This window comes from Stegodyphus dumicola, chromosome 8, assembly GCF_044657685.1.
Source record: "Stegodyphus dumicola isolate Sdum_Otavi_A_Nest chromosome 8, ASM4465768v1".
NCBI lineage: Eukaryota > Metazoa > Arthropoda > Arachnida > Araneae > Eresidae > Stegodyphus > Stegodyphus dumicola.
Genome location: NC_140775.1, coordinates 74,941,408 through 74,965,674, shown reverse-complemented (window position 1 = coordinate 74,965,674; position 24,267 = coordinate 74,941,408). Strand labels below are relative to the sequence as shown.

At 31.3% G+C, this 24,267-nt stretch overlaps 1 protein-coding gene across 1 annotated transcript in view; it reads right to left on the bottom strand.

The window, feature by feature from the left end:
* The window catches only part of LOC118188948 (uncharacterized), a 140,111-nt gene that overhangs the window by 54,503 nt on the left and 61,341 nt on the right, over window positions 1–24,267 (bottom strand). Inside the window, exons 3-4 of the mRNA XM_085822009.1 lie at window positions 15,727–15,757; window positions 9,227–9,273 (exon numbers count right to left, since the gene is read on the bottom strand). Of these exons, the coding sequence (XP_085678135.1) occupies window positions 9,227–9,273; window positions 15,727–15,757 (78 nt within the window). The remainder of the gene's footprint in view (window positions 1–9,226; window positions 9,274–15,726; window positions 15,758–24,267) is intronic.

The window sequence follows — 24,267 nt, the reverse complement described above, 5'->3', positions numbered from 1 at the left end:
TACTTAATTTGCTCACACATAATTATGAAAAATTAATGAACAAGAATTTCAGATTTTCTCAAAACAAATTGCAGAAATTTTAACCAAAGTTGAAATATAAACTATAGAATCCGCAGCACATTAAATAATTTAGTTCCTGAGCTAGATTCACACGAATGTAATAATTTTTGAGCTGTTGAAAAAGCAGAAGTGCAAATAATTCTGTCGCACATACTTGCAAACACTAACTCAGATCGATCTTGAACCCGCTGTAATGCTTAATTCCTGAACGGTAATTCACTGATGATTTCCTTTTCACTAGGCATTCGAACTTCTCAATTTATCGAGAGATTACTTTCAATCTGTAAACACTACACGAGATTATTTTTTGAAGCACTTGCAAAACACCACAGCAGAAGAATGATCTGTTATTTTTTAAACACTGAAAAAACAAATTTGATGATTCACTTCTTTCACTTGTTTATATATATATAGAGAGAGAGGACCCGACTAATAGCAAAACATGTTTTAATTAGAAAAATTTAACTTGTAATATGAACAGGAAATGACAATGTTTAATAGGTATATTCAAATTTAAATATGGTAATATTTCTCCCAAATACAGAAATAATTTGCTATCTTTTTACGCTGTTGGATAAACTAGAATTCTTCCACTTTATTATTATTTTGGTTTTTTAAGTCCCAACTATTAGTCTGAGCACACCTGCTTCTAAATGCATTACAATAAACAATGTGGCGCATTCTTTGACGTTAGAATAAACAATAAAGCATTATTTGTTCAAAATATTCAAACGAATGACGAACGCACCCTATTTGAATAATGACCTTGTCTCTGTTACCAAGAGCACTGAGTTCATAACCCTCAGATGCGACCTATGCCTTTTTTCTGAATAGTTTATGAATCGGTTAAAATAATAAAATTTTAAGCAAGTCACCTCTTTGAAATTAGGTTGCCAGTATCAAATTACATGCTACAAGGTTAAGAGAAGTTGTCCAAGTTTTAAACCATTATTCTATGTGAGGAATTTTGAGTAACCGGAAATTAATTATAAAGCAAAGAACTCATCAAGGTCTAAAACATTAAACTTAAAAATTACGGCAGCATTTTAATATTGTTAATTATGTTTAATCCAAATTTTGGAAATTAAAAAATCTTAAATTCAACATACAAAAATTATTATTTACAAGTAAATGAATTACTTCAATGGCTCAAGTTCGATATAGCTTTTAAAACAGGAAAAAATTATTATTTTATATTTCCAATAATTAATTCATAAAAATTTTATTTTCAAAAGGTAACTTTTCATAAATGACATCCATATTTTCTGGAATTTCTTAAATACCCAAATTCGTGGCGTAACATTTTTTGAGTGACTCGCATATAGTACAACATCTATCCCTTATCCAAAAAATCGCTTAAATGACAGTGTTTTCTCTTATTTATGCAAACTCTTTTCGATATTTTTGAAAATTTCCCAATAGCAAAATGGAATGGCCAAATTCTAAATGGCCAATCATATACATTGATTAGTTTGTCCAAGATTCACTTTCTGGGATACCTGCTGGGATTTTTCGGGTGTTTCTATACGTATAGCTTGATAATTTTGTGTCAGTAAGTTTCTCACTAAGTTATCTCATCTCTGAACCTTGATTGCCTATGCATTTTACCAAAATAAAATAGTAATCTACCCATATTCTCTTTCTTTCGTACATAGTAGATCAATGTGTAAAAATAGATTTTTTTAAGTAAAATAAAATTGTTCGGCAGACCCAGACATAAATTTTAGAGCATATCGTTCATTAAGATTGAAACTGTTTTGTTCCAAGGGCAAAAAACTTGTTCTGCAATCAGACGCTGAGATACGACTTCAAAGAATGACTGAAACACTTTCCTTAAAAGCAGATATGTTTCCCTATTGAAAATTTGTTGTATCGTTTAAAGAACAGATTGGATATTTTTTTTCAAGGATAAACTAATGGGTTCTTAGAAACATTTAATGTAAACCACAAAGAACAGAGCCAATTAAACACAGCATACAAATCGCTATTTTCAGTGAAATTAAATAGTTTTTATAACTATATAAAAAAGTGTTGCGGTAAGGAAAAATTTTGTCTCATAACTATCCCATACTTTGTTGGAAAAGTTGATGTCCTGCTATATATATGCATAGAATATTGTTGCCACCTAGGGGACGAAAGTGTTTGAGCAGAAGACCTTTAATTTTTAATGAAATAATATTGCAAAACTTCTGACTTTCTCTCATTTACCTTAGTATTCATTGACTTCAAAAAATCTCAAATCATTTTATATCGATTACAAAGAAAATATTTTGCTATGTATTTTGACATTTTATTAAATGATGTAATAATAAAAAAGTTAATTCTTTCGTTTGATAACAAATTTCAACTAAAATAATTCATGTAATATTATTTTTACAGTATTTTTAATAATTATTAAATTCAACATGACAAAAGTGTATGGACTAATTAAATTGGAACATCAGAATAGAATAATTCTAATTATTTTTGCTTCTATAATGAACTGAGTATTATTGTATTAAGTAAGTCAAATTTTTCTCTCGACGTAATTTTTTCAAAGGTGTAGTTTTCTTAGATGTTTTTCTTAGAGCTGACTTTCAAATTGCATATATTTTCAGCAGCATTTTATACAACTTTATTTAGAACACTGGCATTTTACCCAAAAGCCAAATATAGAAGTATTTAACAAGTATTGGAGAATATAATATAAATGAAACTTTAAATTATATAACGCAACAAATATCTAAACAGCGTAAATCCTTTCGCATTTTCTATAAACAAAACTGTCGATTCATTTTATTAATTTGGATTACATTAAAAAGCAAATATATATATATATATATATATATTTACTTATTGATTTTGAATTTATATTTGTTTACAAACATAACTTTGCTATCATGAATAGAAAAATAAATATTATGTTACATTACAATAAAATTACATTATGCAAAAATTATATCTTACTGAGATTTTTTTTATTTACTTTTTTAATTATAACAATAACAATAGCATTGAAGAATATTATAACAAAACTGCACAATATACTTACGTTCAAATATTTATCTATTGTAAGAAACATGTATTTAATAATAATACGTTCCTGGAACATTTGTTGCCATTTAGGTAGGATAAAAATATGGTCTATGGATGTAATAAATTTCTAAGTTCTGAATAAATGACAATGTATGCCGAATACATGGGAATGCATGTTAAGGAAATCTAACCGCACAAGCAGTTCACATTTTCTATCTTCAAGAAGTATGAATAGGTACTGCAATATTTCTGAAAGCCCAAATATCTTGAGATATTTGAAAGAGATATGATGAACATACCTAGTATATAATACATGTAAAAACAATCTGATGTGGACACCACATGACTTCCTTGTACAGCCTATTAAATTATACACATTTTTTGCTACACTTTATTTACACTTATTTCTTCGAATTGTTCTAACTTATATAAGCGAATTTAAATCTAATTTTATTAAAAAAAATTTTTAACCCATGTTAGTTCAAAAATTATACAAAATTATACAAGTCTGTAAAACCATAATTGGGAGTATATTGAAATACTTAATGTAACATCTGCCAAACAGTAAAATTTCAATAAATTAATCTAACTACACATTTGACCACATGTGCAGCTTATACATACAACTGAAAAAATATATCAAGATCATTTAACAAATTGATCACATATCTCTTAAGTTTTTCATTATACTATCAAGCTCATATATGCGGGTTATCAACCGCGCAAGACCTATTTACTTCTTTGTAAAATACCGTAAGAATTGTAAGGTCATGAGATGCCTTATATTCGGACCATTTCTGAAATTTCGTGCCATAATCGAATTAATTGATAATAAAATCGAATTAATTGATAATGCCCCTAATGTCGCTCCTCGGTCATCTTCAAACTCTTTAAGGATTCCATACACTTTTTTCCTGAAGGTTAATATTTGTCTTTCAGGATTCTTTTTATTTCTTGTAAAATGTCATAAAAATTTCAGATGTTGCCTCGTACGTGGTGTGTGCCCAATATGGCTCTTAATATCGTAACCTAATGAACTGATTAGTAATGAGAAATCATTACACAGTAAACGTTACTTTTAACCCTCAAAGGATATTCTTCTACCTCCTGCTAGAATGTTAAATGTGTAATATTTGTCATTTAGAACTCATTTTTTGCGGTTTAGCGTCTGAATATTTCCTCTTTTGCACACGTACATAGCGCAACTGCGGGAGCTATCGGAAACATGCATAACTTTACCTTTCGTTTTGAAGGTCGTAAGGCCAATCGTTCATCGGGTGAGGGCTTGGAATGATAAAACGCCTGAACAAGGTCGTTCTAACTGGTGTGCGTTTAGCGTGGTGTTATGCAAAACAGTGAAGTGTAATCCTATGCAAGCTTCTTACTCAGAATAGTAAATTTAATTTGCACGAGGGAAAAAATCTATTTGCACTAAGAATTTTTTGAAATACAGCCTTGGCGTACCCTAACAATTTTACTAAAACTTCGAATGTGAGGATAAATTATAAAAGAACTTCTAGATAAAAACCCATAACAGAACTATTATGCAATTGAATAAACATAATATATCTATGCATGTTCGAACATTTATAAATCAGTTAAATTCTGCAATATTATTTCGCCGTTGTAAGCTTTCATTTGAATGGTCGATACATACCCTATAATGGACAAGAATACATTTTATTTTCAAAGCAATATCTCTTATTCTGTACCACGCTTTTACTTTTAGAAATAACCCTTCCGCAAGTATTAAATTATCTTCATAGTGAAAAATATTACCTATAATGCCAAGAGAAATTATAACAATTATAAGAGAAATTAAAAGCTAGGAAAGAATCTGAAATGTACAGATTTACATAACATTTGTGAAATTTCTGAAAATGCATTGAAGTTAAAAAATGTCAGGAACTCTCAAATAACTAAGCTGCTTATTAACCATGATAACAAATAGCATAATATTGTAGCTTCAATAAATATTTTCAATAACAGCTCTTCTTGACACACCTAAAAAATATAACTTCATGTTCTTCCGCAATATTAATATTTAAAACTGAGCACGTAAATTTGTTTAAGTCATGTTAAAATGTTTTAATACAAGAGTTCAGTGTGAATATGCGCCATATAAAATGAGAAACTCGTTCATAAAACTTAACTCTAAAGTATTAATCATGTTTCTTCTTTGATAAAATAAGATCTAGAAGCTGTGAGAATGAATGAGGATAAATGCGATGGAGTTTCAAGAAAGAACAATCCATTAAATATTTGAGAGAATTTTGAAATTGTTCCTACGTTTCTTCAAAATTTAAAATTTCATCATTTAATCTACAATTTTTTTAAATAATATGCTTTAAGATAAATATTTAAATTTTTAGATTATTCGAAAGTCGATCGAATTCTCTTTGAGAAATGCAGACCGTTTTAATCTTGTAGAATCCCACCACCGTATTTGCAGGTAGGTTTTCATTTGATGCCCACATCCGTGAGTTGAAGTAAGAAACAAAACATTCCACAACCGGGAGGGATTATTTCTTGGACCTTTGCCAATCTTTATATTCCACAGTCATGGACGACCTTGCAAACTTGAAGTACTTTTTTCAGGAGTTGTCTGGTGGTTAACAGAGGAAAGTGGTTCGAAAAAACAAACTGGCATAAAATAAGTAAAAAGAATCATCCAAGGTCATAACTTGTGTCTCAGTTTATGTAAAATACGCCCATTCATTGTAGTCTTATGAAAACATAAAAATTCTTTCCATATTTTTTTTTTTTTTAATTTCATTGCATGTTTGCTTTATAAGCGTAAATGTTATCAGATGTTAAACATTTTGTCTTTCATTATAGTAACTGGTATAATGTCATCTCCATATCCACTTATATTTAAAGAATAGAGTTAAATTTTAAAATCTAGGTTCATTTTCTAATACCTGTTATGCACGATAAATTATATTTCTTGTTATATTTTCATTAAGTCTGATCTTGGTAGAAAAACGGCGAATTTGAGATTTTTATGTAAGATCGCTAATGTTACCACAATCGAAAGGATCAATATCTGTCTTCCGTTAAATTCTAAATTACTGTTTCTTTTCTATATTATCGCAGCAAATTTCTTACGAAGTATATTCGGAAGTTTCTCAAATTGATATTTTAACACGGGAAAAGCTGCTTTCATTTTTAACGTCATACTTGCGTGAATTAAAATGAAATATAAACGCTGAAATAAATTGGTGCGTCTTGAAAATGATTTGTGTATTGGTTTGACAGCAATTAAAACCATGATTTGACAAACTCTGAAGAATGTAATGAGCACAAAATTTTAGATTAATCCATCAATTTAAATACATTACAAAAACTGTAATTCCAAGCTAGCGGTTCACGAAATCACGTGTTTTTAAAATAGGGTTATTATAATCGATCAAATTAGTTTAGAAATAACTGTTTTAAAGTACATATGTTCTGAAGAGACTAGTGTGCAGTGTATTTTAAAAATAAAATGAGTTATTGTAATAATATTACTTTAAAATTAATTACGTATCTTTTTTCAAATCTATGGAAAGAATTAACGATTAGAAAAAAAAAATTTTTTTTTTCATCTAGCAACAGCATGAACAGCTTTTCCAAGCTTACAAATTGGATAATAACTAAATATGAAGACATATTTTGTATAAAAAATAAGATTAGTAAGACAAATTTTTAAGCAAAGCATTTGTTTTTATATCATTACTGAGAATTTTTAAATATTTATTTTTTAATAATTTAATAGCTTTCGTGCAGTTTTGACTCACAAATGTGAAGAAATTTTAAATTTAACTTCGCCCTCAGAAAAGTAAAGTTGATAAACTGAGATTGTAATGTAGGAAAGGAAGTGTGGATTATTGCGATCATTGCTACGCTCGCAGAAAAATATTCTAATAATTTGTGCAGTCACAATTACACATTTGATGTGTATATATCAGGCAAATTTAGTCTACGCTTAAGTAATTTCCAAGTCTCAAAACGAATACTTTTGTCTTCTGGAATTTCAGATTCAGGCCAATATTTTCTCAGCAGCATAATATTAATTATTTCGAATTAGTCGACGAAATAAAATAAAAAGTTCAGTTAATAAAACTATAATTAATTTGACCTTTAAGTAAACTTTGAAAGACATGAAAGTTTTTTTTATATATATAAATTTATTTCTTTTTATTAGCCCAGAAGGGCTATTATTTTCGTTTTGGCATTTTGTGTCGAAAACCTTAAAAGTCTGAATCACTTTTCAAATTGTTTCCATCAAATATTAGAGCCCTGCAGTATATTTAAAGAAATTTGCATAAATGTATGTATGTTTCTCGTATTGTGATAAAACAACTATACCTAGAGCCATCAAATTCTGAATAACGTACGTCTCCACCCGAATATGGGCATCTGAAAGCCCAAATTTGGAATTCGTTTTACTATCTGTTTCATATTTTGTAAAGCATTTAGGAGTTTTTGATTAAGAACCTCATCGACTTCAAAGCGAGCAATGGCAACACTGCACAGGAAGGAAAAAAAAAACATTTCTATCTCCAGCGCGCGAGACTGTGTATCAGAAATTCTAAAGCTATGTTCTCTTAAGTATTTTGCGATATTCCTATTGGATTGAATTTTATGGTTAATTGCGAAGAACATAATATTTAATAAATAAAGGTAACACGCAAAACTTTACAAAAACGTCCCTTTGGGCGTAATATAGAATCTGAAAGTTTTCAGGTTTTTTTTTTTTTTTTTTTTTTTTTTTTTTTTTTTTTTATTTATTTATTTACCGCATTATTTATATATATATATTTAATAATCTTTTCATTACTTTATAAAACAAATTTTTATTTAAAAAATAAGGCTAATAAGACAAATTTTGAGGCTTGTAATTTTGCAAATGTGCCGGGATTCCAAACGTAGCTTTAGCTTCAAAACGGTTGATAAAAACTAGAGGATATTACTTTAAGCATTTTTGAAAGACCATTAATCATGAATCATTTTAAAAATAATGCATTTTCATTAATAATTCGCATAATAAGCTATATTTACCAATCAATTTAAAGGTAAAATATATTTTATGGGCTGATACAGTAAATTTTAAGGTAACAACGCATACAGATATATAATTTAAAGTTTCGTTATCAAACCATAACCCTAATTTTCTTAAAAGTATCGTTAAAAACGTCATAATTGAGAAAAATCCACCAAATATTTACGACAGCGACACCAAATATCTCTCCCCCAATATATATCTTCTCTATATCCCCCCAATATTTATCTTCTCTATATCCTCCCCCCCCACACACACACACACATTCCTACACAGCAAACATTTCTGAGAAATTTTCGGTTGCTGCGTGTTTTTTCAATTGAACATTCGGAAAATTTCACGGTCACTAACAAAGTAATAAATCGTGCAACAACCGTTCTTTAAAACCACATTTTCAACTTCCTTCTTACATGTCATGGTGGACAATGGTCACGCTATGTTTAACAACTACTACTGCCATAAAAGCTACAAAAAATACAGTTAACCATTGTTCTATGCACTATAGTTTTCATTTTATTTCGTCAATAAAGTCTAAATAATTAAATCAAGCAACCGAAAAAAATCGAATCAAATTTAAAATTCCAGAAATAAAAACATCAATTTTGAGAACTGCATAATGTTCAGAAACAGTAGATTTATTAACGCCACATGCAGATTTTTTTATGAATCAGTGTGACGGCATAAATTATCTTTCAGACATTTTATCATAAGCGTAGTAGTAATCCACACTTGACTATATCACAATCACAGTTTCTGCAGTCTGGCTTTAAATATCATTGCTAACCTTTGTGTGCTATTTATAGGCAGGTCTTGTTAAATAATGCTTAAAAACATAAAAATATCGGTAATCTATTTATTAAAGGACGGCGATAATTAGTTAAAAGACACATTCAAAATATTTTATCCTTTGAATCCAAGGCAATGAAGATCACCCAACACACATTGCTGACGCAAAACAATTATAAAAGAATCTAGTTAAACTTTTAGTGCATAAAATAAAATGAGACGTAAACTAAAATAAAATAATTGATATACGAGCAATCTTATATCGTAGAATAAAATAGTATAAAACAACTTACAAAAGTTTGGGGAGAAAAATAGTCTTACCTGTTTTGTTTTGTGATTAACAACTCGTTTACTTGTAGTCCATTCCTCTGTAAAATAACAATTTTGTGAGTGTTAATTATAATAATGTAACTTGTAATAAACTTCACTTATGTATGCTATAGGAAAATCTCAATTAATTATAAAATTTGTACAACTAAAAATCTATAAGTTATTATTAGGAAAGGTAAATGCGTATGCCCAGTCAGTGTTACGTTTACATCAGTGCCGCGTTTACAGAGCGTTTCCAATTTTTTTTTTTTTAATTCCCTGTTTATATTTGGGATGGAAACTAATGAAAGTACCCAAATGATTTCCTCTGTATATCTTCATCTGTAAAAATTGTTTTTTGTTTTCCAATGGCGGCCAATTGCCTACAACGGCATTGGCCACTCTAAGGCCAGAAGTAGTGGCCATTTTATTGTGGAGGCACCTAATAGGCGGTCACCGTTACCTCATACGAAGGGACAGAGAATTTTACATCCATGCCTTCTCCGGGATTCGAGCCCGGGCCTTTCGTTATCGCAGTCAGGTGACTCTAACTACTATACCGTCTGGGCGGCTCTGTAGAAATTGCTGTTACTTAGAACTGAAAAAAAGGTTACAAATTTTTATTATTATTATTGTTATTATTATTTTGTTTTACTGGTATGTTTTTTTACAAAGTTTATGCGAAATGCTAAGGCACAAAAATACTAATTCAGTATTTGAAAACACTGGCAAATATCAAAATGTTAAATTTAATTATTCTTTTTTTTTTTTTTTTTTTAAAAAAAAAAAGCTGTCAAATGACAACAATTTGTAAAGCAATTTAAAATGGAGTCCTAAGTTTTAAAACATTTATTTTAGAAAACAGATAAGATTTTTTTATATATTTAAAATTGCAAATTTTAAGATTCCAGTAATACAAATCTATAGGATGTTATAAGCGTCATGCGCCCTTCGGGCTCATTTTTCAAGAGCCGGATAAGTTGCGCAGCTGCGCGACATTTTGGCAATAGCCGTACAGACTAGACTAGACTTTATGATCTGCATTCTGTGACTTGGTTTTGAGGTGAAGGAATTTTAAGGCATGAGTTGCTTACTTTATTATTATTTATTGTTACTTTAGTTATTCTTAGCGTTAGCAGTGACATCAGATTGATCGATTTAGAAATACGAAAAGAAAAAAAGGCCAAAGAATAAAGAAAGGCGAAGGTAAAAAAGGGGCCCGAAGGGGAAGCTACAGCTGGCGGTATTTCAAAAATAATAATTACGTCCTTTCTTATTTAGTCAAAAGAAACACTGGGAATATGAACTTCATTAATACATTTTATTTTAAATGTTTTGGTTCTTCTTGTTTTTATTTGTTTCTTGTCATTTTGAGCTACAAGAAAAATTATATAACATCGACACTAGGTGAGATTACAAACGTAAAAAACGATTATTTTTAAAATATTCATATGTGTAAGTAAGAAAATGAAAAATGGATTGGAATTTCAATTTTAAACCAGAACATATGTCGTCAGGTGATCAATATCGTGTTTAATAGCAATGTTTTCGAAAATGAGAGTAGTCAAAAACAATCTGAGAAAGATCGTTCTGCAGTCAAAAAACGTTAGGTCTCTCCATGCGCTCGACGAGAGTTAACAGCAATATCAGCGCATTAAAGAAATTATTCGAGACAGATCATTGGGGACTGAAACCAAGGATTGAATGTGGGATACAAGTACACAAGGACAGGACACAAATACCTTGTTCAAGTCTCATTTTAATGTAAAGCATTATTTGATTCATTAGAGAATCGAGGGTTTGCTAATAAACCAATAATATTATGGTAATAGAAGAAACATGCTTCTTATGCGGAAAATAAAATATCTTTCAGCATGTATTACTTGTCTGTATAAGTATTAATAGGGAAGAATTTTTTTTCTTTACATTCATATATATATACTATCTAAGTGCGTACAATAATTTTTGAAGCCCTTGATGTGGATATGCATAAAGAAGTAGCTTAAAAATGCAATGATTTAAATCTCGACCCACAAAGATAGTAGTAGTCATTAAGGTCAGTTAAAAATTTTTATTTTGACGCCGATATATGCAGCGTATATAACTTAGCTCAGCAAAGCACCATTTTTCTGGAGGAAATTTTTACGCTATAAAGGACATTGCATCAAGAAGAGAAGCAAACTATAGCACTCTAACTAGAACTAGAACCTGACAGCGAATGCGACGTGTTCAAAATGAAATCTTGGTTCAAAATGAGCTATTTTCGGTTTACTTCATTTTGATATAATTAATAATTATTATTTAGGCATCTAACTAATATCATTGACTGAAACCTTATGCAAGCCTCTGCGTGATTTTATGTAAGAATCATATGACATCGATTATTTTAAAATGACGCAGTTCAGAAATTTTTATTGCAAGCAGTTACTCTTTTTAGGGCAGAAAAGGAAAATAGACAAATTAAAATAAAGTGCAGGGAATATTGCAAATTACACTGCAGGTCAGTAAAATTGCAACACCATGAAGGAATGATCTGACGAACGTCAAAATCACATGAAAGGAAGATGAAGTTGGGATATGCAAATGATTAGTATTTCAGCGCATTTAGACGACGCAGGAGGGAGAAACGACATCTAAAGCACTGCAAAGGCACTGCAAGTGCAGTGGATTTCTCATTCGGAAAGTGCTTTATAAGATTGGAGTTTGCTCAGAATATCGTGTTATGGCTCGAATAAGAAGGGGAAATGCTTACCAGATATTTCGAAATTCGATACAAGCAGGATCGTTACCTATCTAAAGTGCAGATTATCGTTCCGTGATATCGCCGGTCGCACTGGTCGATATCCAACCACTGTCATGCGAATATGGAATTAATGGACAGCTGAGAGTCATACTGAACTGCATGCAGGAGCTCAACACCCTCCCATGACAAACGCCAGAAAGGACAGACATAGTATGAGGTCAGCCCAGCAAAACCGTACGACCATATCACGGACCATTAGTCAGGAAATGGGCATGTTTGCAGCACGCCCATTTGCAGTTGTTTTCTTCCCGCACTCAAATTGGATGACTTATCAAATAAGTCACTTACTTGAAGTAATTTAATGACTTAAATTATGTGACGAACTAATCACAGAGTTCCATACTTTAACTAGAGTAAGTTTCGATTAAACCAAAGGTTCGCGCCCATGAAAAGGGATGGATGGATGCTGACGGAACAGTCGATTGGCTTAAAAATGTGTGGGATAAAAGACCGGGAGCAGCTTTCAAAAAACCTTCTCTTTTAGTATACGATTCTTTTCGAGGACACTTTTCTTAAGAAGTGACAAAACACCTAAAAACGACTGTGGCCGTAATTCCGAGAGGATTGACATCCGTCCTTCAACCCCTAGATGTCTTCCTCAATAAGCCCTTCAAAGTAAATGTTAGAAAATATTGGGCAGAGTGGATTAGTTCCGGTCGACCAACATTTACAAAGGGAGGCAACATTAAAAAGCCCGATATTGCATTAATTGCTCAGTGTGTTAAAGATGCTTGTTAAAGATTAAATGATTATAAAATCATTTAAAAAATGTTTTATTAGCAACGAACTAGACGGCACGGAAGATGATGCTGTTTTTGAAAGTGAAAATGACGACGAAGGCTCTAGTAGTGATTGTAACAATACAGAGTTCGAGACTGAAAATGTGTATGATGACGATCCAATGACGACAGAAGAGTTCTATGAAATGTTTGGCGAATCTGGCCATGAATCGGACGTTGAAGGATTTTGATTTTGTTTATTTACCAAGGTATTTTTTATCGTATATTTACTTTTTTTCTCAGATGATTTTGAATAAATGTAGTACTTAAAAATATTTTTTCGAAGTTTCTCGATCGATTTCGGAAGTGGGGGGTCAACTTATATGCGGGTTTCTTATTTTCTACGAATTTTTTATGTCGAAGTGAGGGGGTCGACTTATACGCGGTATCGACGTATACGCGGGTATATACGGTACTATTAATTTATTTATTGTAACTATTTATTTCATACGTGTGCTATGAAAAGGTTTTTTTACAAGTTGAAAACAGAGAAAGACTTTCAGAAAAATAAAACAAAGATTTTAGATTACTGATAAAATATCTGTAAAGCTATAAAAAAGTAAAATATTTTCTAAAACACACAAACTAAATTCTAGATGTCCTAACAAGCACAGTACATGTCCAAATTCTTTTCCGTTGCCTAAAAGCTTTTCTGTAAAATATAACAGTTTTCTGTCACATTCTGAAATAATTTACTTTTTTTTTTTTTTTTTTTCCAAGACTGAACTACGTGACTAGAAATTAAGGAAAAGATGGCGCAAAAACACTTATTTATGTTGCAGATAAATTTCCAGCTGTAAGCTATTAGTGAGCCACGATAATCGCTTGCGTGCAAAATAAATTCTTCTTTATGTTAATATCTTAGGCAATGAACATTAAATCATTAGATGACCTTTCCGGAGGACAGATTTTGAATTAAAAAATTAAGGTAGTTTAATCCTAGACAAACTATGTTCGTACTGAAAGAAAACGGGGGAAAACAAAGAAAAATGAGAAAAAAAAAAGAATTAACACAGAGTTTTTTAATTTTCTCTACAGGCATTAAAAAGCTTATTTGAAAAGCCAATTTGAAAATTTTCCAATTCTAAACTGGAGCTGCGGTGAATTATATTAGGAAAGGTATTAAAGTATGTTATTTGGAAGTAGCTGTTACATAAGTTGTTTCAAAAAACCTATTCAACTGAATATCTTTTGAACGCTTAACTCACGGCTCCAGTTCAAAACAACGAATCAAAAGGTATGTTACTAGACAGATATTTTTGGTAACATGATACCTCTTCATAAAAGGGGGCGACGACTTAAACTTATATACAGGTTGTGCAGGGGTAGGCATAATGAGAATATGTTTTTCATAGGTGAATATATCATCCAGAAATAACTTCCGAAATTTAAAATTTAGCTTCTGAAAGATGCCTTTTACATCAGACGACAAATGTGTGTTTTAAATTCTTATATGCAGACTATGTGTCTTATTATTAATAAAAATTCGACTAATTTTTATTAATTAATTCAGTTCGTACATTAGTTTATTTTTAAGAAATTCGGTTTTTATGCTGTCCCCTTAAATCCCTGCTGTCCCCTTAAAATAATCATGTTACCAAAAATATCTGTCTAGTTACATACCTTTGATTCGTTGTTTAGAACTGGAGCCGTGAGTTAAGCGTTCAAAAGATATTCAGTTGAATAGGTTTTTTGAAACAACTTATGTAACAGCTACTTCCAAATAATATACTTTAATACCTTTCCTAATATAATTCACCACAGCTCCAGTTTAGAATTGGAAAATTTTCAAATTGGCTTTTCAAATAAGCTTTTTAATGCCTGTAGAGAAAATTAAAAAACTCTGTGTTAATTCCTTTTTTTTTCTCATTTTTCTTTGTTTTCCCCCGTTTTCTTTCAGTACGAACATAGTTTGTCTAGGATTAAACTACCTTAACTTTTTAATTTTTCGCCATTTCAACTGGAAAAGTGATTATCATATAGTTATGATATCTCCTCCAATCTGAATTTAGCATATTATAAAACAAAGTTTATAGGATTACACTTGATCTGGTAATGCTATTTCAGTCTAATTATTGTAAAAGACGTGAAGTGAATTATCGCTATATCTGAGAACAATGACAAGTCCTGAGAAAGTTACAATAAACGTTTTATTTAAACACAATTTAGAACATGAAGGCACTTTCTGGTGCTACAACTTCGTAGAGTCATTAGGTTTTTTTTTTTTTTTTTTTTTTTTTTTTTTTAAGCAGGAAACGTGAAAAATGTGCAGTGTCCTCCCCGGGACTCGAACCGTGAACCTTTTGAGTATGCTTCCAATTACACCACGAAGGCATGAGGAAAAGAGGGAAAAAATGCTTTATAATTTCCACAACTCGTAGTAATGCATAATAAAATAGAACAGTCCAAACTAAATCATACACTTAACAGTGGTCAAGGACTACACAATTAAATACTTCTAGAAGTTGTCTCACTAACTGGAGTGTCAGAATAAAAGTATCAGCAGCGAGAAACCACAAAGCCGTAGAGCTGGCAGGAAACTAGCTACGTAACATGCATGCGATGCACGATCTATTTCAAATAATAATAATAAAAAAAAACCTCAATTTAAATACTCACTTTGCATTCTAGTGAGGAATGCAGAAAGGAGAAATTATACTAAAAACTGAAATTATAAATAATTGGTTAATTAAAGCAAGACTCCTTATAGCTTAAAAAAAAAGGAAAAAATAAAGAAAAACCAATAGAATGAAGAGTGATCTACTAATTGAAACATTTCCTGTGAAAGGCCAACTACTTTCAATTATTTAATAAATATCGCTATGTCTTGAATAATTCTTATTTTGTGCAAAACCTTCTATCTAAAGATGAGGTTGAAATGTGAAAGACACATAAAAATTAAAAATACGTGAAAAATATTTTAGACTTACCGTGCTTCTTTGTAAATACCACGTCAGGATCCTAAAAAGAAGTAACATTATTTGTTATCAAATATTGAACAATATTCAGAACATAACGTCATATATAAATATTAATATATATATATATACAACATGAAACATAAAATTTAATAAAAGCATACAAATAAAAAATTAAATCTTCCAAATCAAAAGTCATAGTAAACTTATTTTTTAACATCTGATTTACGAATTTGATCGATGTTTACACATTATTAGAAAATAGTTAGACCTAATAAATATGCTTGTTTATAAATAAATATAAATACTTGCATTGGATACGCATTATTAATTCATAATTAGCCTAATAAATATGCTTATTCGCAAGTAAATATAAATACTTGCATAAGAAAAGTTTTAACTTAACTTGAATGTTTGTACGCACTATTATACACAGTATTAAATAATTTATCGGGTATAGTAATATTTGGATTCAAATTGAATTTTTCTATAGGATATTTTTTAATGACTAGAAAATGGTAGTAAATGCTACATCAATTTTCTTATCATTCAAGTTAAAAACAAATTTTTTATTGCAATGTAACTTTTACTCATTCCTTTAAAACAAATTTTCTTTTCAATTGACTCTTTTTAGATTTTCCATGTTCCATGGAATTCGCACACCATTCTTTTGCGTGTCCTAACATTGCCCTAGCCAAAGTTTTCAGTGTTATCGTTTTCATCTTAGGTATAAATATGTGAAATTGGAATTCGCACACCATTCTTTTGCGTGTCCTAACATTGCCCTAGCCAAAATTTTCAGTGTTATCGTTTTCATCTTAGGTATAAATATGTTAAAGTATAATTTCCTGGGTATCTGAATGAAATGAAGAGTAAAAACTGGATAAACTCGAACCTTGCGTAATTAAAACTGCCTAAAAGACTATATAAGAAATAAGATAAAAGCTTCTTCGGAAAGGAAGCAGAAATTGTAAATATTCCTGATTAGAGAACATTTAAGATTAATGAGGTCATAAACTGAATATTATTGATTAATTAACCTATTGGAAGGTGGAATATTCATTTGACCTCTGAAATTAGTCTTCGTATGAATCACAGGGATGTTAGCTATTTATTATCTTTTTTGAGAGGTTTCGGGAGTAGCTTCCCATGTCCCAGTTCATGTACAGTTTTCTCTATACGCGTAAAACGTTGCTGTCCCGAGTTTTGAATATGCATGCAGAAAGTAAAAGTATTTACTTAAAATAAAGCTTGGAACACCCTTTTAAAACATTAAATATTACAATACATGCGCAATTCTACTCATAGGTCTAATGTTATCCATAAGGATCTATATGACTTGATTCACGATGTCTCGCCATTTTGATCAAGGATAATATTTAAAAAAAGTGCTCTCATAAACTTATTTATTTCATGACAAATCTGTTGCTTGCACATTTATTTTACATTACGTTATTGATTGTAATGTAAACCTATTTCCTTTCCTAAGGTCAAAACTTAAAATTATTTTATTTCCCTCAATTTCAGGTGTTTTTCAAATATTTAACAGCCTTTAATATATGCACAGGAGCTAATTGTTCACGATTTCGAGATTTATTTTACAGAGTTTCGTATTATTTTTCGATATGAGGAAACTGAATCCGTAATTGCAACGCCAGGAATTACTCCGGAGCTCCCGAATATAAGTCGAGTGTGCTTCCAATTACACCACAAAGACATGCGAAAAGGAGGGAGAAAATACGTTATAATTTTATTATTTTGCATTTTATGATACTAACATTCCTTTACCTTACAATTTTCTTATTTTGCATTTTATGATACTTACATTCCTAACCTTAAAGTTAAAAATCAAAACTTAAAATTGTTTCGGGGTAACGAGTAAACGGTGATAAGGGAACACGTTATATTTAGTAGAAGGGATATCTTAGTAGTTGTTTCATAAGAGGAAAAGAAATAATCTTAGTTTACGAAATGAGGAAAATTTAAGTTGAAAAAAAATCCGTGATTAATGAAAGAGATGATGTCAAAAATATTTAATAGTATTAAGCAACAAATTTCCTCCTTATATCATCCGCTTATGAGTGACGACAATACCAAAACTGACGTTTCCTTTTTCGGTTTTCTTGAATTTCTTCATACCTGAAATAATTTCATCTCCCTTTCAAATGCTACAGTTAATACACTACCGCTCAATGAGGAAGATATTACCCGTTTTGTAATGCATTATTGCATGACAGACAAGGAAGATCGTATTTCGAGTAATAACATACTGTGCTGTCTTTCAATAATGACACATCGCATTGATTTAATCGTATTTTAATATTTATAGTTTGCAATACACATTCTAAAATAAAACATATGCTGATAGTAATTTTGTTAAATTTCGTGAGAAATGTGTATGTGAATGAAATCTCACAAAAGAAAAGAGGTAAGTGCAATCGCAAGTTTTAAACTTTACGAACACCTGGAGTTTTAAAGTTTAACGTACGTTAAATAACAATTATTTTACTATGATGCATTTTTGTAAACTGCGTAAAAAGTAATATTATCATTATTAGCGGCAGAAATGTCTTAGCCTTTCTAAGATCAGATTACTTTTATTTTCCTGATCCATGCTGATTAAAAAATCTTCAGTTATATAAACTGCTGCCATTCCCTTCTGTATATGAATTTGAATAATCATCCTGACAATTCTCCAGTTTTAATAGTTATTGCCATTGTACGCAACTAGGACCTTTGATTCATTTTTACTTCTTTGTACAAGGTAAAAGAAGTATTGTAATCGCTAAACATTTTGGGTATCATATTTCAATGAAAATATCCATTTTGACCGCTCTCGAATCCATTTGAACGATGTTTTTGCGTGACGTCTGTATGTACGGGCAGAATAAAGGATTCTTTTTCCCAAAACGGATTTTAAATGGAATCAGAAGAGATTTTTTGTGACGTCTACGTATTGGAAGACCGAACAAAATTTGCATAAATAGAAGACAAATTTGCCCTCCTTACCACCTATAATTCTTTTCAAAGCCTTTAAGTAAATTCTGTTTCAAATAAAGCACATTCCATAAAAAGTATTTCGTTCAATAAGATTACAATTCAACACATTTTACTTCAACTTATTTAAATAAAAATGTGCTTTTTCATGTTTTATTTTCATTGTTTAATTTAGTACTAATTGTATAAAACATAAATTTGCATGTTTTAAACCAGGATCTTTTCTCTCCCCTTTTTAAAAGAAACTGAAAAATAGGGGCAAAGGAAAATAGCCTGAGAAGTTTGTTTTGATTTTGCTACAAATCTTAATTAAAGTAAGTTAATATGGCCAAATAAATGCAATGGAATTATTTCTCGATTCAATAGTTAAGTATATAAATAAAAAATGAAAGTTAAAATGTTTCTCTGAAATCTAGAAGAAATCATCTCTTCTGATGGATTACTCCACGGTCTTTTATGTCTTGTCATTTTAATTAATTTAACAGTGTTTATAAAAATGCCATCTTGTTCATTGTAAATCATAATTTAATAATAATTTAATAATCTAGAATTTTAAAGAAATAATTGCAGTTCTTTTTATGCTTTATTTTTCAATAATTACATACTCATTAATTGAAGCAAAAAATACACTTCAGTAGGTTATTCTAATGGAAATAGCACAGTTGAAAAATTTCTAATTAAGGTAACTTTTCCAGCCTCTTTCCAAGAACTCTTTTTTATCTTATACTATGTTACTTTATGTAAAATACTCACTGATTTTTTAATTTTTTTAACCTATCCTAGTATTTCTACTAAAATTTGAAATCCAAAATATTCTGAAAAATATTTAAATTTAAAAAGAAAACATAATTGGAAATGTTCTCTCCAGAACATACTAGTTGCCATAGAATGAGCTTAATTTGATAGTTCGGGTAGAAATTGACTAAGTTTGGGTAGTAAGTAACTCTTAAAAATGCCTGCAAAGCGTGTGAAAGGGAAGGGTCAAAGAGCTTGCCCATTTGACCCTTCGAAAATCAGACCCTGGAGTGTACATTAGGATAATCTGCCTAAGCTCCTTCTTAATTTTGACTGACGACACCCTGGGTAAAATATCTCTAGGAATTCATTGCTATAAATACAAGCATTATCGATTGATGAATATTAGATTATTCAGATGTCAATTATTACACTCTTATTTATAATTTTAATTATGCAATTTAATTTTAAAATATGATTTCAGATTTTTTGTTCGTAACGTGAATCGGTAAAAGTGGAAAAAGCAAATCCTTGCTGCCGCCCGAAGTCGGGATAGATTTCTCAAAAGTACACAGCTCCCTTTACTAGAGATTCTGAAGAAGCTGATAGTGGCAAAGCGACATCTGTTCAGCCTTGTTAATCAGAAAAATATAAAACTCATACTCTCTCTAAAACTTTCGGCTTAAATAAGCCAATGGTTCTTACATAGGCAAACTGGAATTCAGTTTAAAACTTTCTCTTTCCATCAGTCTTCTCGCAATGGCTTCGCCACCCTAAAAACTTAGAAGCGCGTGAAGTCTGACCATATTTGTCGCCTAAGTACCCACCAAGGATACCCAATCATATTTGTTTTCTTTTCAAAGGCGGGGCAACGGCAGTTATGCATTCATTGGGAGATGACCTCAACGCATTGTTCATTTTACCGTTTTATAAATGAGAAAGTTGCTCCTGGGTGCATCACAGAATTAGACCAATATAGCACCTACAAAGTAACAACAACAACAACAAACACCTGTACCACCGCCCGTGAAATTAATCACATTCGGGGACTGGCACAGAATGCCAGTAAGAGTCACCGAGATGACTTTAAACACACCTGCTGGGCCCGGGGTCCCACATCCCCGAGACACCAACAATTTTAGGCTCCATTCAACTAAACACTCAAGTTTAGCTAAACCCGTGGCTAAACACGGGCCAGTCAGAATCGGGCCAGTCATCGTCCCGGCCAGACCGAGACCACGGTGGAGTGTGCTGATGACAACTTGGAGCGATGACTGGCCGTTCATATTGGCTACCTGCCAGCACTACGCGGGATGCCCCTCTCCTTAGGCTTTACATGGAATACCAAGAACAGCAGTGACCAGACTCTCAATGGTCCAGTTTGCTATTTGGCTGCCAATACCCTGGTGGATGAGGACTTACACCTCCCGGCCCATGAAGAGTGACCCACCCCATGGACTATCGGCAACAGCCAAGTTCAAAAATTTTATACCCCCGTGGCCGAGACTGCCTACATACAGATCCTAGCCAATACTGCACAGAGCGCTCTGCGTCGACCCTCGGGAAGGGGAACCTACAAAGTAAGCAGGGATAAGAGAAACAACCAATCCTTCCTTATACGGGAGTTTAACCGGCACCTTCGATATCAGCCATGGCAGACAGACAGCAGTCATGCGATCCGTGCATGGAGGCGAGTCTGACCAGGTGTAAGAGACACTTCGTAGACATATTCAAGTTAACTAATGAAAGTTGCTCCTTCAGCAATTCAAACAACAAACTAAGAATAATAAACGCACCTTAATTGAGTGGCAAGTCAAATACCCACAAGCCGCCCTTCGGCCATTATGATCTCCCTTCTGTTATGTTCATAACTTGGGTTCTAACGAGCTATATTAAATAACTGCTTCCTTACAGAAACAGAATGAGACAAAATCCAATGTTTGAGAAGTGTGTGGGGTATAAGCATAAGCTGCTTCGGTCCACAAACGAACTTGGATTGGCGACACAGAGCTGTCTTCTCCCCACACAGTCTACGCCCACTAAATAGGCATGAATAACAGCTGGCAAAACTTCGTAGTTTCATTCGAGTTGAAAAGAATTTGTAAATAGGTTGGTTGGTTTAATTAATGAGAATATTCAAATTTCGGATTGCGTAATGTTGGAATGGGAACATTGTATCAGAAAATGTTTTCAAGTAAATAAGCTCTTATCGCTAGATTTTTAGAAAACTGTCCTAAATGCATATTTATACCCTTAACATTTGATTTATAGATGCAAAAATATATAATTTACATAAGGACTTAATAATAGAAAACTGTTTCTCTTTCTATTTCGACGGCAATTTAATTGCTGTTATATTCAGAAATACAAACATTTCCTTTGTATTTAAAGATCATGAAGAGATATAAATGATTTCATTAACTATCTAATGAGTAGTTGAAACAATTCTTTTATTCTTCGCTTTAATCAGAATTTTCCTTTAACAATGCAGTAATATTCTACTGTTACAAACATTTTATTTCATATGTTGATACATAAAATAATTTTTATATATATTTTTTGTGAAGATTATTAAATAATGCCAGTATGTAATCAATTAAGTTTAATAATAATAATAATTAAGACTAATTGAGTTTTTTCTTGCTTAAATGAATGAATACTCAAGTCTCTGCTTGTCATTAATTTATGATGGAGTATTATTATAGCAAGTTTGGGGCACTGTTATTTTTAACAGCTCATTTTAAACATTTAAAGATATGATTATATGTTTTGTACCTTGAATTTCTAGGAATTTCTTCTTAAACTAGTTAGCCTATTGGCCTATAACTCGTTTTCCTTCTCAATTTGTGTCTCATTATTAATTTGTGTCTCAAGGTTAAGTTCAAAATCTATTTACAACGAAATTAGCAAAATGATTGCATCTATGAACTGTAAGAATATTATGTCAAGTCATTTCACCAAGTAAAACTTATGTTTCTCATGGACGTCAAACACCAAAATAGTGAAACTATTGTTAAAATTTAGCAAATTTTTAAAATACCTTAGTCGGTAACGTTATGTTAATAATGATTGCAAATCAGAAAGCCTATAACTTCCGTCAAAGCATAAACAGCAATTAAACAAATTTCATTTGGCTTAAAAGTGTTAGGAACTACATATAGAATCATAGACAAGCCCACAGATTTTTCTTTTAATTAAAGAAAACAATTTGAGGTTAATTATAATCTGATAACCGAGTATTTGGCAGATGTTCCGTTCTGTTTGTCTTTTGAGTGCTATAACCGGCAAGGTGTCGATGTTAAAAGCGTTCGGCAGATAGTACCACCTAACTAAATGCTTAGGCGTGGCGTGGTGCTGCCTAGTATTGAACTTAAGTTTCCGCCTTTACGCATGACAAGGAATATGCAATGAAATGCATTATGTTAATGAGAAAGAAAACAACATATCCATTCTTTTCTTTTGAAAATTCGTTGTTTTCGGAAATACTGGCCACAAGCCAGAAACTGCGTAGCAACGTAATGAATGGAAATAATGTGTTTAAGGAAATGAATATTTTGGGCAAAGAATGAAAATAAGAAAAAAATTACACAGTTCACGGCAGACTATGGTATGTTTCAAATTTTGCGCAAGCGTATGGTTTACTGGTACTTCTGTTGTTGCAATTAGAATAATAAATGAAGTGTAAAGAACATAATAGCGAGGGAAATTTAATTTAGATTTGAAATAAAATTCAAGGAAGTACAAAATACAAAGCTTCGATCAAATGAAAACACGTTGAATTGTAAAATCCTTTCTGATGTCAAGGTATTCAAAATATTCGTTACTATTATCATGACGCCTATTTCAATACATAAGTATTGTGCGTAGAACTAATCTTAAGATCGCTACCCAACTCAAAATGTTTGTTGCGTAAGCGTTTCGTCGTTGCGGCAAACAAAAAAAAAAGATGCAAGGTGATAAGTGAGGGTTGTAAAGTAACTGGTATTCGAGGATTGTGTTTGAATAAGCCCCACAAATTGACACAACCTGGTTATAAGTAATTTTCAGTGTGCTGTCGTACCAAAAGCGGTTATAGTGAGCCCATTATGAAGATTATGATAAATATGGTGAATTTTCTTCATAAATAGCTATAAATTTTTCGTGAATATTTACAGTTCTCTTTCAGTATGTAGGAACTTATAACAGCTCCCATTTCTATTTGCTTTCTAATTCTACTAATTTATACTCCATTGTTTTGGACCTTTCTCTTCTCTGATGGTACAAACCGCATTTTCCTTTTATGTTTTCATTTGTTCTACTCCATGACAGCAGTGCATCCTTTCATTCTAATATGATCATCAAGACACTTCGCGTGACAATAAGGTAGGCAGTTACAAGATACTATAGTATTATGGGTTTCTGCGGATATTAAATACTGCAACTGTCCGATTTAGGATCTTTTCATTTGAATAAGCTTTATATACATGAAGTTTTTTTAAAAGACAAGTCTTTAGCTGTGATTAAAGTTTCTTTATAGTTCTTCCCACATGCGTAATAAAATTAACTTAAATCAGTTTATACATTTTAATTATATACACACACATACGCTCTTACTGAAAGATCAACTATGATTAAATTTAAATACAATGATGTTATGGATCAATGGTGACTAAATTTCAAACGAACATCAAAATATGATCTATGTAAAAAGGTACAAAAGTGAAACAATAAAAAAATATCAGCAATGGAGGAGAAATGATCATTAGTGAAAAGTTAAAAGAAAAATTAAGCAAAGAAAAAGAAAAGAAATTAAAAATGAAAGAAGGAAAATATAAAAATGAA